A 13,638-nucleotide genomic window follows, 5' to 3' on the forward strand; every position below is an offset into this window, starting at 1 on the left:
TTCATGTGTGTCCTATTAAAGGGGACTTAAGCTTGTGGTGGGGAGTTATAGGGTCCAATGTGCAATAGACATTTAGGGAAAAGAGCAAACTTGAGGCACCTTGAAATAAAATGGAAGATGCTTGCTTTTTTTTGGGGGGGGGATAAGGAGTAAGGTGAATGGGGTGAGAGAAGACAGAATGTGTACAATTAATAGCTAAGGAACTCTAAAGACCAAACCTTCATCAGACGTACCATGCTGCCATGTAAAACCATAGGATTTGTGTTTGAGTGAACTAGTGAACCAATATCAGTCTGCTCACTAATGAGTCCAGGGACTTTAAATAAGTTTCTATTCTTTTATATCTCATTGGCTAGGTCATTTTTAAGATTCTACAGGTATAAGGGACCACACCAGTACTGTTTAGCAAGGAGGACTCACAAAGTAGATACTGTAATTGGATGATGTTCATTCCTACCAAACAGCACAAATGACACCCATTCCTCCTAATCACAATTAAGAAACAAAATGCAGTCAACCAATCAGTTCATCTTATGGATACAAACTCAACTGACCTAATGCTTTGAATATGCAATCTTCGAATTTGTTCAAAGCAGTCCTGATTGGGGAAAAAATTGCCATGATAGACACATGGAGCTCTTTTCCAAGTGACACCTGTGTGCCCACAGAAGGCAGAGGGTACTCCATATAGCCAGACTGGTCTGCAGCAGAGACATAGATCCAAGGTTCACATGAGGAGGTACCAAGAGAGAAGGAGGCAGAACAGGGGCCAGTTCTTTTTTTTTTTTTTTTTTTTTTTAAGATTTATTTATTTATTTGAAAGGCAGAGCTACAGAGAGGCAGAAGTAGAGACACACATACATACACACACACAGAAAGAGAGAGAGAGAGAGAGAGAGAGAGGTCCTCCATCACTCCCCAGATGGCTGCAATGGGTAGAGCTGTGCCAGTTTGAAGCCAGGAGCCAGGAGCTTCCTCCAGGTCTCCCTTGAGGGTGCAGGGGCCCAAGTTCTTGGGCCATCTTCCACTGCTTTCCAAGGCCACAGCACAGAGCTGTATCAGAAGTGGAGCAGTCGGGACTCGAACTGGTGCCCATATGGGATGCTGGCAGTACAGAAGGTGGCTTTACCCTATACACCACAGTGCCAGCCCCGGGACTACTTCTAAGAGCTAAAGATGTTGATGGTGAGATCACCTGAGGACAGGACAGCCTAAAATCTGCATGAGTTTGGCAGTTTCTCAAATATGTTAAGCACATATGACCCAGCAAACCCACTCCCAGGGATATACCCAAGAGTAATGAAAGCAGCTGTTCAAGCAAAAACTTGTAAATGAACACTTATAACAACCCAACGAGCAAAGATGGAAGCAACCCGATCACCCACCCCCACCAAAATGCAGGAGCAAACAGAATGTGGTATAGCTGTACAATGGAATATTATGTGGCCATCAAAAGGAATAAACCACTGATACCTGCCACAGCATGAATGTACCTTGCAGAAGTCACGTTAAGTGAAGAAGGGAGACACAGAAGGGCATGTATTATATGGTTCCATTTAAATGAAATATCTGGGATACACAGATCCACAGACACAAGAAACAGATCAGTGATTTTCAGGGGCCAGGGGGTAAAGCTTTAATAGGTCCTTGTGGGGAGATGGAAATGTCTGGCGGCTAGACGGTGATGCTGTTTGCAAAACACTGTGAAATGTGCTAAATGCCTCTGAACAGTACATTTTCAAATGGTCAAAATGGTAACTCCTATGCTGTCTGCATTTTACTACGATGCTCCTCCACAGGAATAAAGCAGCGCGACCCCCGCCCGGGCCATCCTTTTCTCCTTGCTCCCTCCCCCGCCTCCGGTGGGTCGCCCTGTTGGTGCCTGCACGCAGGAAGGATGCTTCTAATGAGCCCGAGTGTCAGCACAATATAAATGACGGCGAGGGGAGAAGAGAAACAACTTGGCGCGTGGCTGAGGACCTAAAGAGGAATGTCCACCATTGTTCGTGATTATGGATCACATCACAGTCTAATAGCAATTTTTATTTAATCAATAATTTCCATGCTGAACAGACAGCCCTGTTACAGAGAATCGACAAGCAGGTACTGATAGCGACAAGCCTCGTTATTAATCTTTCCTCTGCCGGCTTATCAGCCAAACTACTGTAAAAGGCACCACCAAGATGGATTTTAGAGGCCACCTCTCTCTCCCTCATTCTTTTTCCCTCTCCCATAACATTTCATGTAATGTAGACTCTACCTTTATTTGAGTAACCTGGGGCTTGAGCAGCATATAAGAGGCAGCTCACATTAAGCAATTTCACAAATCAGTAAGACCTGGACCATTGCTTAGGGTTAGCCATTATAAGCTAATAAATCATACTTTCTCTTTGAGTTGTCAATCGCCAGAAAGCTTTGTACAAGTGCTGGCATCTGTAATTCCGTAAAGGCTTTTCATCTTGAAATAAGATGCTCTGGACTGATAACAAGAATAATCCCCTCTTGATCAAGAGGAAAAAAAAAAATCTGCATTTTACCAATTAAAGCTGCTGCCAGAAGCCAAATGGCTCCGTACCGAGGCTCCAGTGAAGTTTATCTCTGCTCAACACAAGGAGGAACACAGTGAGGGCCCTGCTCAGCCACAGCAGTGACTGCTTTATCTGGCTGGAGGAAGGTGTGAACTTCCAGTACCTCTAGAAAAAGCTGCCAGGAAGACTTGCTTCTCAGGAACCAGGGCTCTGCAGCCTGAGCTGTGGAGCCCTGCCCGACGCTCCCCATGCATCAAAGCACAAGGTAGGACCCAGAGAAACACCATGACGGCTAAGGTAGAGTGGAGGGGGATGAGACAAGGCCAGGCCAGTTAGATTAGAGAGGCCTGCCCAAAGAAATCCCATGACAAAGAAATCCTGAAGACAGCTGGTGCTGTTTTTGTTTTCTGATTAGGAACACATTGTCAGAACTTAAATTATGCATTCATAGCTAGAAAATAAGGAGCCAAAAAAGAAAGAAAAGAAAAATGAAATATGGTAATAACCGTAATACAACTATTATGCTTTGGCCTGTGTAGTAGATATCTTCAGAAATCATCAGAAATGATTCTCCCCAAAACCCTGATACACTTAAAGACTGACAAGAGAATTTTACAATCCACATGCAATGAACAGGAGGCCATACAGACAACAGATGGGGGCTCTGTGGGCAAAACCACCTCCCAGGTGCTCAGCCACCAGCCCATAAGGCATCTGACTTTTTTCTGAACACCATCTATAACATCCACAGAAGCTGCCAAAACTCTGTGAAACATCTCTCAATGATTCTCCCAAGTTTTGAACAACAATTTGAAAGCCTCTTCTCTGCAGGTCTCACTTCTGGCCCTGTCCCACTTTCAGGACCTTATACTTACAACTGCTGGGGCTGTGCAAAGCTCAAGATCTTCCTGAAGCTCCTGCTTGCTCAAGCCCTCCCTCTCATGGAGAACAATTCAGTGTGACCTACTCCAGCTGCGAGGGAAGTCAGACTGCTAGAACAGCAATCACCTCTCCCATAGACAGTGCTATTATGCCTTTCAGCAGTATCTCCCATTACCCTCTGCATTATGGACATCCTCTGGTTCTTCCATAACTGCATAAATGATCACAATAATGATTATGGTAATAATAAATCATTTTATAATCACCTTACATTACATATTACACCTCTAATCCAAAGAAATGTCCAAAAAACCCAGCTTTTTGTTATGTTAGCTATAATGATAAATACTCCCTTAGTATTCATTTCTTCCTACTGTCTTCTCAACAGACTCAACAACACCTCCAGTCATGACCTTTCTCTGCTAAAACCCACCTGTTTATTAAAAACATGTTCAGATTCAGCCTCTATGAGCCTCTTTTCTTTCACTCCTCTTCTATATTTTCACCTTGTTTTCCCATTGTCCTGTTTGTGTATCATTGCTACTGTTAATATCCTGACCATATCTTTCCCCTTATCCAAAGGGCAAGCATTAATTTTCTGTGTGTGTATATTTGTGTGTGTGTGTGTGTGTGAGGGCTTTTTCTTCACACCATCCCCACCTCAATTCCCTGGATCTAACAAGCAGGTGGCTTCCTTCTTCAAGACACTATGCCTGCAATTTGTGTAGTGGCCACTAGGTGGTGGTGATATGTCGTAGCAGATCGGATCAACCTCCCACATAACTGAATCATTAGCATACTCTTTTATTTTCACAAAAGTCTCCTTAATGCCTCCCTTCTTCCGTTTATCAGGTTTGTTGATAACTACTTCCCATGGGTCTATCCTCTCTCATGTTTGAATAATATTTTTACGTTTATAGAGCACTTCCATTAGACAATCTCATTCTATCCATGTAAATGAAAAACAAATCTAAAAATAAAAAGCCTGTAAGGAGGCAGGATGGACATCACTATGTCAACTATCCAGATGAGAAACAGAGAGCTGAAGTTGCAGGGTGACTTGGCCAGTACAGGGCCAAGGGACAGATTTCCAACACATTACCCAGTGTGCTCACCATGTGCCACTCTGATTAATGCTAGTTTTACTGGTTAACTGTGTGGGGGCAGAGATGCGAGATGTGGGGGTGTGTTAAGTTAAAAGGCCTTGGTCTTTTGAAGATATGCCCTTTACATTCTCTGTTCTAAAAAAAAAAAAAAAAAAAATTCGCCCATGGCAGAATTTGGCTAATCCCAGAAAAGCCTAAATGTCCCTGAATCGTCAAGAAGTTCTTGCATTAGAAAATTTACTTCTGTTGCTAGAGCTCTGTTTTATGTCAAAGTTGGAGCCTGACCCCCAGCCCTGTTTGCCATGATCTCAGAAGTTGGAGTCTAAGTGACTTCCCTTGGGCTGAAAAAAAAAAAAAAAAAACAGTGATGGAGTCTCTACCACTCTACCAAGAGAAATGGCTTGGCTGCTTAAGGGTCCCGCAGAGAACTACTGAATGCCTAACTTAGCAAATGTGGTTTTCAAATTAAGCTCTGCCAATTTACACACAGACCTACACAGAAACACACAGTTGAAAGCTCTCTGCATAAGACTTTTTAATGAGGTCATCTTTTCTTTTTAAACTGAACATTCTAAAGTACGTTTAAGGAGAAGAACTTTTAAAATCACAAATATATAATTTTAACACTGTAAGAGCAACAATTTAAGGTGGCAATTTTGCAACCCCCCCCCCCCCCACACACACACACACACACTCCCAGGGGATATCTGACAATATATGGAAACATTTTCGGTTGTCACATGGGGAAGGACATTGAGTGGGTAGAAGCCAAAATGCTAAACATCTTACAATGCACATGACAGCCCCACAGCAAGGGAAGATCCACCCCATTGTGATGAGGTTGAGAAACACTAGTTCTCAATGACTTAGAATTTCCAGAAAAATATCAGGACATCAAGACAGCACAAGCCAGTGCTGCAGTGCTTCCCCTGAGGGTTTCATGAGCCAGGGCCCTCGACAGTGTCTTCACACATTCTAACTTGTGCCAACACACCAACCCCAACACTGTCTGGATGCCAACGTAAATACTGACAAGTGACACACATGGATACAGTTATAAGGAAAACACTAACATTTTATTGGGTATAAGTTTTAAGCTAATTCTCCCAACTGTTTTATAAAGTAAACACTGTTGTCATCATGCTTTAAGTGTCAGAGGTGCAATGCGACATGTCTGGGGGGGAAGGCTGGCCTTGAACCTGCTGTGTCAGCTTTGGAACTCACATCGAATTGCTGCATACTTTGCTCCTGTCATTGCCTATGGCAGAGGCTGCTGGCACAGTGTACCCTCATGTTTGATCGGAAAACTAGCAGCCAACATTAGCAAACCGACTGATGGCTCAACAGTTCGTTGTGAGAGGATCTGCAGAGCCCTGGCAGGGGCCCCACAGTTGTGACCGTGGTAAGACTAACTATTCTTTCAGGTTGCTGCTATTTCTTCTTCTTGCCACTACTGCTACTTTGTAGGAAGTCCTTCAAAGGTCATCCGCATGGTTTGCATTGACTGCACCTGTGTTTCCCAGTCTTTCCCAACATTCTTCATGCATTTCTCTCCCATCTGAGCTCCTGGAATCCCAACCACCCAGTATGGGTTTCATCATGTTCTACCTCACACTGTTCACTGTGCCTTTCTGTTTTCATATCTCCCCATCCCAATTAGACTGACTGGAACTTGGGGAGTCTAAGCCATGCTTATATAAATGGGCCTACCCCAGTGCTGGGGCTGTGGGTATCACACATATTCCAGGGGATTGATTTTTGGCAGAATCCAGAATCTCATCTGAAGTATCACTTAGAGATCATCAAAAGAGCTCTCCCAATGGCAGAAAGTTATTCAGATGGGATTTTGGTGAAATATTTCAGGGTCTTTACAATGAACAAATAAATTTCAGGAACTAACCCATTGCTTCTTACTGGAACCCAGCTGGGCACAGTCATCCACACCTGACTGGTGCATCCCAGCACTCCAGGTGGCTACCAGCCAATGGGTTGGCACTGGAGAGGAAATCTGTTTGCCATCCCCATCTGAATGGCTGTCCAATTCCATTCCTTCACCCTGACTAAAACCACAATTCAAGGAAGTGAAATGTGTTGGTCAATTCCCATTCATCAGACACACAAGAGAAGAAAAGGGAGTCTCCTGTTTTTAGACAAGTGTTAAGTATCAATTTAGCAATAATTAATATAAAATAATCCTTAGAGCTAACACATGGAAGTCACAAAAACCAACAGTACCACTCTCCTCTCCTCCCCCACTCCACCTTGCAAACAACAAACTCATAAAACAAGAGAGACAGAGTGACCTTGTTCAGACCCTCTGTCTGTTTCTCATTAGGCCTACTGCATGTGATCTCGGCTTGGCCTTGGACGTCAGGGACAGCGTTCATTTTCACGGCTGTTTCACAGTATGATAAGTGAGAAAATAACGTTCCAAAGGGTCAAATGGTTCCAAGGAGGTCATCCCGAGAGTCAGGGCAGAGATGGGGCTGCCACTCAGAATTCCAGCTGGGCCTGGGGGTGCTGTAGCTGGTGGACCACACAGCCCTCTTGCACCCTCACAGAGCCCCCCCTCCCCCCGTCTAATCTCCCAAGTGTCTCTTTATGGGAATAATTTCTGCAGGTGCAATTTAGTCAGCAACTTTACAAAGAACGTAACCCTTAAGGCAAAATTGTCAAAAGATGGCTTTGAAGTTTGCAGTTCTTCGTCTGTATTTTACATGCCACGTTTCCAAATAATTAGAGTAACTAAATTAGCTAGCAACTCCATGTAGGGGAAAATATGATCAAAATCTCTACTCATTTGTTTTAGGTTTTATGTGCACACAAAACTAATTTCTGCCTCATATCTGAGACCCCGTATCACATCTTAAACTCAATTTTCTCTTAGGTAAGGATACACAATACAACTTTAGCAAAGGGATCAAAATTAGATGGAAAACATTTAAAATGCAAATTTGGGATCATGGTATTAATATGAAAATGATGTCTTCACATCCCAACTCTTCTTCGTGCTTCTACGGAGACATCAATTCTTCACAAATTAGATATGCTTGCTTTATATCTAAATCTCTGTATTAAAAAAGAAAACCCTTCATTTTCATACAGACACAGAATTTGTCTCCAAATGGCAGTAAAGGTGATTACAACTGTATTCTTTTGATAAAGGAAACTTCAGCTTGCTTTTAGAGATCAAAATTTGCAGAGTATGAAAGCATTTAAAAATCCAAGTAGGTGGTAAATCATTCCACAAAAAGGGGAGCTTTTGACACCATGCTTAAAAGACACAAATGGATAACTGCAGCAACTTAAATACCACCAAGTTTTCAGCTGGGTGCTAATATAAATAGATCTCATGTTCTCTGCAGTTCCACCCTATTGGTAGATGGCAGGGGCCTCCCCAGGGGAACTGCCAGGGCCCTCTGCAGGGAATTGAGCTGAGGAATTAAAAACAAACAAGCAAACAAAAAAAGTTTGATTTTTGGAAGACCCTTGGGGAAATAAATGTACTATTTGTTAAACAAAAATAGCTAAGTTGTCGAACTCCAGGGAAAGGAGTTTTGGGGATACGTGCACAGCAAGCAGATGAGCATGAGATAGGATGATCAGCCTAGACTTTTCTTTTAATTTTTGTATCTCAGCGGGGATGTCTTCTAACATAAACTAGCCACTGAGTAGTGTGCTCTGCACTGAGACCCATATTATTCTTGTTACTCTTTATCTTCTTTTTAAAAAGCTTCTCAAAACATGGGTAGTTTACAAAATGCCACTCACAGCTGAAACGTGAAGGAAACGTTTCAGAGACCCTGAGCCAAACCTGCGCTGGACGCTACGAGGGTTTCAGACACTGCAACTAGCGGAGCGCAAGGTGGAACTTACTTCCAGGACAAAATCGAAAGGAGACGGAAACGGATCTCAGCAAGGACTGGACGCACCGCTCACCCAGGTGAGGAGCCCAGCTGAGCTGCTTCACGAAGAACACAAGCTAAACCAGTGTCACAGCAAAGCGAAAACAAGACCGAGCAACACTTGATATTCTCCAATTTTCACAAGCATATTTGGATTTAAGATTCACGTACAACAATGAAAAGAGGGTCTGGTTAATTCAAAACTGGAGAAAACACATGGACTATCAACTTATTTTGAGATATTAGAATATGTGTCATTCAGATATCAAGGGAAGAGAAAATACCTGCAGTTCGACAAATCCATAATTCAGTGTTACCCAAACTGGATTCAAATTAATTTTTGTACAATATACCATTTTTGTTTTCTGGTTCCCTTCTATTTTAACTGACACCAACAAAGCAATAAAGTACAACAAAAACAGTTAACAAAAATATCCATCTATCTTTTTAGCTTCTGGTCATAGAAGTAAATTTATGGGAAATTCAGTATTAGCTTGAGAGTAACTAAGCGCAATTATAATTATCTTGCTGGAAAGATAAATTAATTAACCATGCTAGTGATAAGGAACCCAGCAGCAAAGCTAGAAGAAAAACACAATTGGAGAAGGGGAGAGGCTTAAGAGAAAGGAGAAGAGAAGGGACGGCAACATTTAGCCCATCTGTTCGGACAGTAATGGACGAGGTAATCTTTTCAAGAGTGCATGGAGTGCATTACACTGGAAATGAGACTACCTGGCGGGCAAAGTCAGCCCAGGGCCTAATTCTCTTCTTCAACTTTGTGATTTGCTAATGTGAAACACATGTCTCCCTTTTGCACCAAGTTCAAATAACTCTGGAATTCCAACCGTGCAGCTCGGCGACTGAACCAGAACAAGGGGAGAACTTGTCAGGATTTAAGAGCTTTCAGCAAAGCCCTTCAATTGCAGCCAGCACCCTATTCCACGGAAGGATATCAATTATAGATAGTGACTTGCTTTAGCAGGCAGTCGGGACTGTCAGACACTAGATAGACAACCATGAAGAATCATGAATCTTTCTATTAACTGTAAGAGGGGGAAGAAGAATGGGTCATGGCTATAAATAAGGCAGAGCATCAGAATGGCTTAACACCTTGCCTCTTGGTTGGATGTAGCACGGAAATTCAACTAATTCACAAAATGTCTCCTCGCCAAGGAAAGTCACAGGAACGGAAACAGTTAATGCTTCCCTGTGTCCCTAAAATAGTGGATTTTGCAACTGGTATTTATTCTATCTGCCACTGAAGTAATTAGGTGGACTTGAAGTAGCTATTTCTTCAATCAACAAAATATAAGGCACCTATTCTCTGCCAGGCCACCACTAATGCTACCAGATACGCTCACGAGCTCAGGGGTACGTGTGTGTCATGCAATGTAAAAATCCACCGAAATGCACACATTTGGAATTTCTACACTTCAGACAACAAGGAAAATGGTGGAAAATAAGTGATAAAAACTAGTAGCTTTATTTATGCTGTCCTAAATTGTAATGTTAACTCATTTAAAATAAGTTTACTTAGTCATATAATTCATCTCAGCCTAAAATTAGTATAATGTAGGAAACACACTGGATTTTCTTCATACTATGAAACAAATTTCTTCCAATGTACTTGAAATTAAAAAAATTCTGTTTTATATATGTGCATTCAGGTTTTCTAAAGATAGTTCTGATAAAACAGGTAACATGGCAGTAGCCTATCCTTAAAACTAAAAACAGATTTCTCTATTAAAGCATCAACAACCATTGAGATTAAGTATACCTGTGATATTATTTAGGCAATAGAAGGGTTCAGTTACTTCTACACTCTAAAACAGGTTACACCAAACCCAGCCTCTTAGGAGAATGTAGAATTGACTCCTATTCTCTTCCTTGTTTCCTAACAGACCCAGTATTGCAGCAGCACTCCTTGGACCTGCAATGAGTTCCCCTCCAAAAGGGCATCAGGAGACCCCATCACCCCTCAGCAGGACGTTTTCAAAGGCATCAGCCCTGGTAGCCCCTTTTCTATACAGGCAGCTTTTACACAAACAGTTCTCTTCATTTATGTTCGTCACTCATTCCATTACGAGGATATTCGTGGCATACTCTACTCTTTGGGAATACTTCCCCATATTAAAAACATTCTAACCTTTTTTTCCCTTGGGTGTTAAAGTGTCTTTGTGGTTCCTATTAAAATAGTTAGCAGGAATAAAGGGCCCAAACCAGGCTTGCTTTAAAAATAACACTTGTATCAAATTAAGGAAAAATAATCAAATTCAGTCATGGAAAAATCTGGAAATATACCTTAATTAAAAACATTTGATTTTCTATTTTTGTACTCAGAAATCTACCAATTTTCTTATACAGTTATATAAAGAAACATGATTGAAAAGGAAATAATGGTGTGGGGAAACCCTGCTGATGTCATGTTAAATCCTCAAAATATTTAGTATAGAATGGATCTCAAGACCTGGAAAGCTACACATTCAATACCACCATGTAACCGCAATGAGTAGGGTATAAGAGGGGTCTTCAAAAATTTCGTGGAAAATGTGTATTATAAAAATACATGGATTTCAGGATTGTTTTGTACCCCTTTATAAAATAAACATTTTAAAATCCATTTTTCTGTGAACTTTCCGAAGTACCCTCAGATTATATAAGGTGGGCCAAGCTGCAGAAGACATACTTCAAAAGCATGAAGTATATGCGAGCAATCTTGTAACTTCAGTGTTTCAGTGGAAGAGGTTTTCAATAAACACGAGCCATCTACAACTACCAAGTTACTATACTGTGTGTGTGTGGTGTGTGTGTGTGTGTGTGTGTAAGACAGGGGAAATCACAACAAACCCTGCCGTGTCAGGTTTTCCATCACATTAAAAGCTTAAGAAAATGCAACACTCTTAAGTTCTTAACAGGACCCTGTCTTTCTGTACAGAAGCCGTAGGAGCCTGAGTTTGTTATGTGTGGTGGTCTACACGCCCTTCCATATCTGCTGCTCCTGCTCTCATTTTCCAGGGAGACTTCGAAGGCCTTCAGGAAAGGACCAAGTACTATGAGGCAGGGGCAAGGGAAGCGCTGCTGATCGGGTAGGGGGTGGGGTGAGATTCTGAGTGCACATCAGGATCAGAAACAACACGCAGCAGAGTGAAAGACTTCAGAACCTGGTATGGGAGAAGGTGTGGTCTCTGATTATGTTGCAGTTTTCAAAAGCGTACATCAAAAAAACGAAAATGCATGCAACTTTTCGATGAAACTCTGCACCCCACAAGGCTGCTCTCAAGTCTAGAACTGCAATGATGATTTATGCCAAGCGTCTACTGATTTTCCAAGAGCACTAACTGTTGCATAGGCTAAGGGGAATTTCCCTAGGATTGGAGGGGTTGGGAGGAGAAAATGGAATCCCTCACCTCAACAATTCTTTTTCTATTGTTGCTGGGTCCTGGAAGGGGAATCAAACTTGGCTAAAAGGTTAATAATAATTCATGTCCAGCTTACTATTACTCAATAACCATCAAAGTCGCTAACTCAAAATAGTGTTTTCTGGCTTACAGGATCAGAGTCATTACACTCTCTATTGAAGACTTTATTGAATTTTACACTGAGCTTTAGCTGACTGCACAGGTCAAGCACCGTGGCTCCGAGTTTTCTTTCTTCTCAGAAAGTCATAAAGCCCTCTCCAGCTTGCAACGCGCCTAGCTGAGAAACTTAACTCAGCGCAGGGTCAGAGATGCTGACCCCAGCGGAAAAGCCCAGACCCTGGGCACCATTCACTCACGTGCACGAGCTGCTCCTGGGTGTCGAACTCCCTCGCGCAGCCCTCCCAGTGGCAGTTCGTCTCATAGATGACTTCAGGCTCCTGTTTGCTTTCATCTTTGTCCCCTTCCTCCTTGACCAGGGTTGTTCCTTCCGGCTGTTCCTGAGAGGCCGGGATGGTGGGAAGGGAGCAGACAGGGGAAAAGAAATCAGACTCCATGGGAGGGAAGACGAGAGGAAAGGAAAAGCCTGACTTCATTTGCCTTCCTTCCAAGGCAGTTTTTCAGTGAAAATAAAACAGAGCCCAAGTCTGTCAGCTGGGCTCTGTGAACTGAAGAAGGCAACTATATGGAATCATTTTTGTGTACTTTTTTGATTTTCCAAATACACTTTCTGACATTCTTAATTTGTGATGCCAAGCAACAGCCCAAATCAGGGTGGTGACACAGGGTGGCCAATTTTTGCTACCCTGGAAATAAATAAAGAATTCATCTAAAAACACAAAAAGCAAATAAACACCAAATGGAACCCAAAACAGAAGCAATTGAATTAGGTAAAGGAATATTTACGTAAAAGATGGATCTTTTATTTATTTCATTATTTTAGTTCTTTTGGTATATTAATTTATTCTTGGATTTTTAAAAAAGGTGTATTTATTTATCTGAAAATAAAGAAAAGAGGGAGAGACAGAAAGAGAACCTTCCATCCTCTAGTTTACTCCCCAAGTGATCACAATAGGCATGTCTGGGCCAGGTTGAAGCCAGGAACCAGGAACTCCCTCCTGGTCTCCCACATAGGTGGTAGGGGCCTAAGCACCTGGGCCATCATCCAGTACTTTCCCAGGTGCATTAGCAGGAAGCTGAATTGGAAGCAGAGTAGCCAGGACTCAAAGTAGCAGTCTAGTATGGCTTGATCTGCTGTACCACAATGTTGGCCTGTATCTTTATGTTTTGTAATCCAGGGTTATGTTTTACGAATTCTTCTAATTCTATTTTCCCTGCTGTTTAGAAGCTGTAAAAAAGCACATTATGGACTTTTTAGGGATAATGCCTGCTTGGTCCAACCTCGGCTATCCAAGGATACACTCTCTGCCCAATGCCTGGGAACCACAGAACCTGAAGTTACAAAGTCCTCTATAATGTTCTATGGCAGCTTCACAGCAATGCAAATACAATGCATTTCCAGAATTCTGGAGGTCACTAGGTCCAGATTCTGCAGATTCAGGTCCTAATCTGGGGCTAGGTGATAAAAATCATATCCAGGCACTGAGCTAAAACCAGCAAGGCACTTATCTTGTCCAACTCAAGAAGAATGATGGACGTTGGGACTCAGGACACCAATTCATCCCATCTTCAGAGCTCTAACTGGGAAGGAAAGTTGAGCCAAAGCAGCCTAATTATAGGATAGTCCAGATTACATGGACATCTAATCCCGGTCCAGTCCTTATTTGAAGAAGTAAACACT

The 13,638-nt window shown here is 42.2% G+C and overlaps 1 protein-coding gene across 3 annotated transcripts in view; it reads right to left on the reverse strand.

Annotated features, from left to right (window-relative positions):
- The window catches only part of GLI3 (GLI family zinc finger 3), a 279,339-nt gene that overhangs the window by 54,342 nt on the left and 211,359 nt on the right, over positions 1–13,638 (reverse strand). For all 3 annotated transcript variants that reach the window (XM_062179474.1, XM_062179472.1, XM_062179473.1), the window contains one exon: positions 12,197–12,337. In XM_062179474.1, coding sequence (XP_062035458.1) covers positions 12,197–12,337 — 141 coding nt within the window. The remainder of the gene's footprint in view (positions 1–12,196; positions 12,338–13,638) is intronic.

Source organism: Lepus europaeus, chromosome 20 (assembly GCF_033115175.1).
Source record: "Lepus europaeus isolate LE1 chromosome 20, mLepTim1.pri, whole genome shotgun sequence".
NCBI classification, from domain to species: Eukaryota; Metazoa; Chordata; class Mammalia; order Lagomorpha; family Leporidae; genus Lepus; species Lepus europaeus.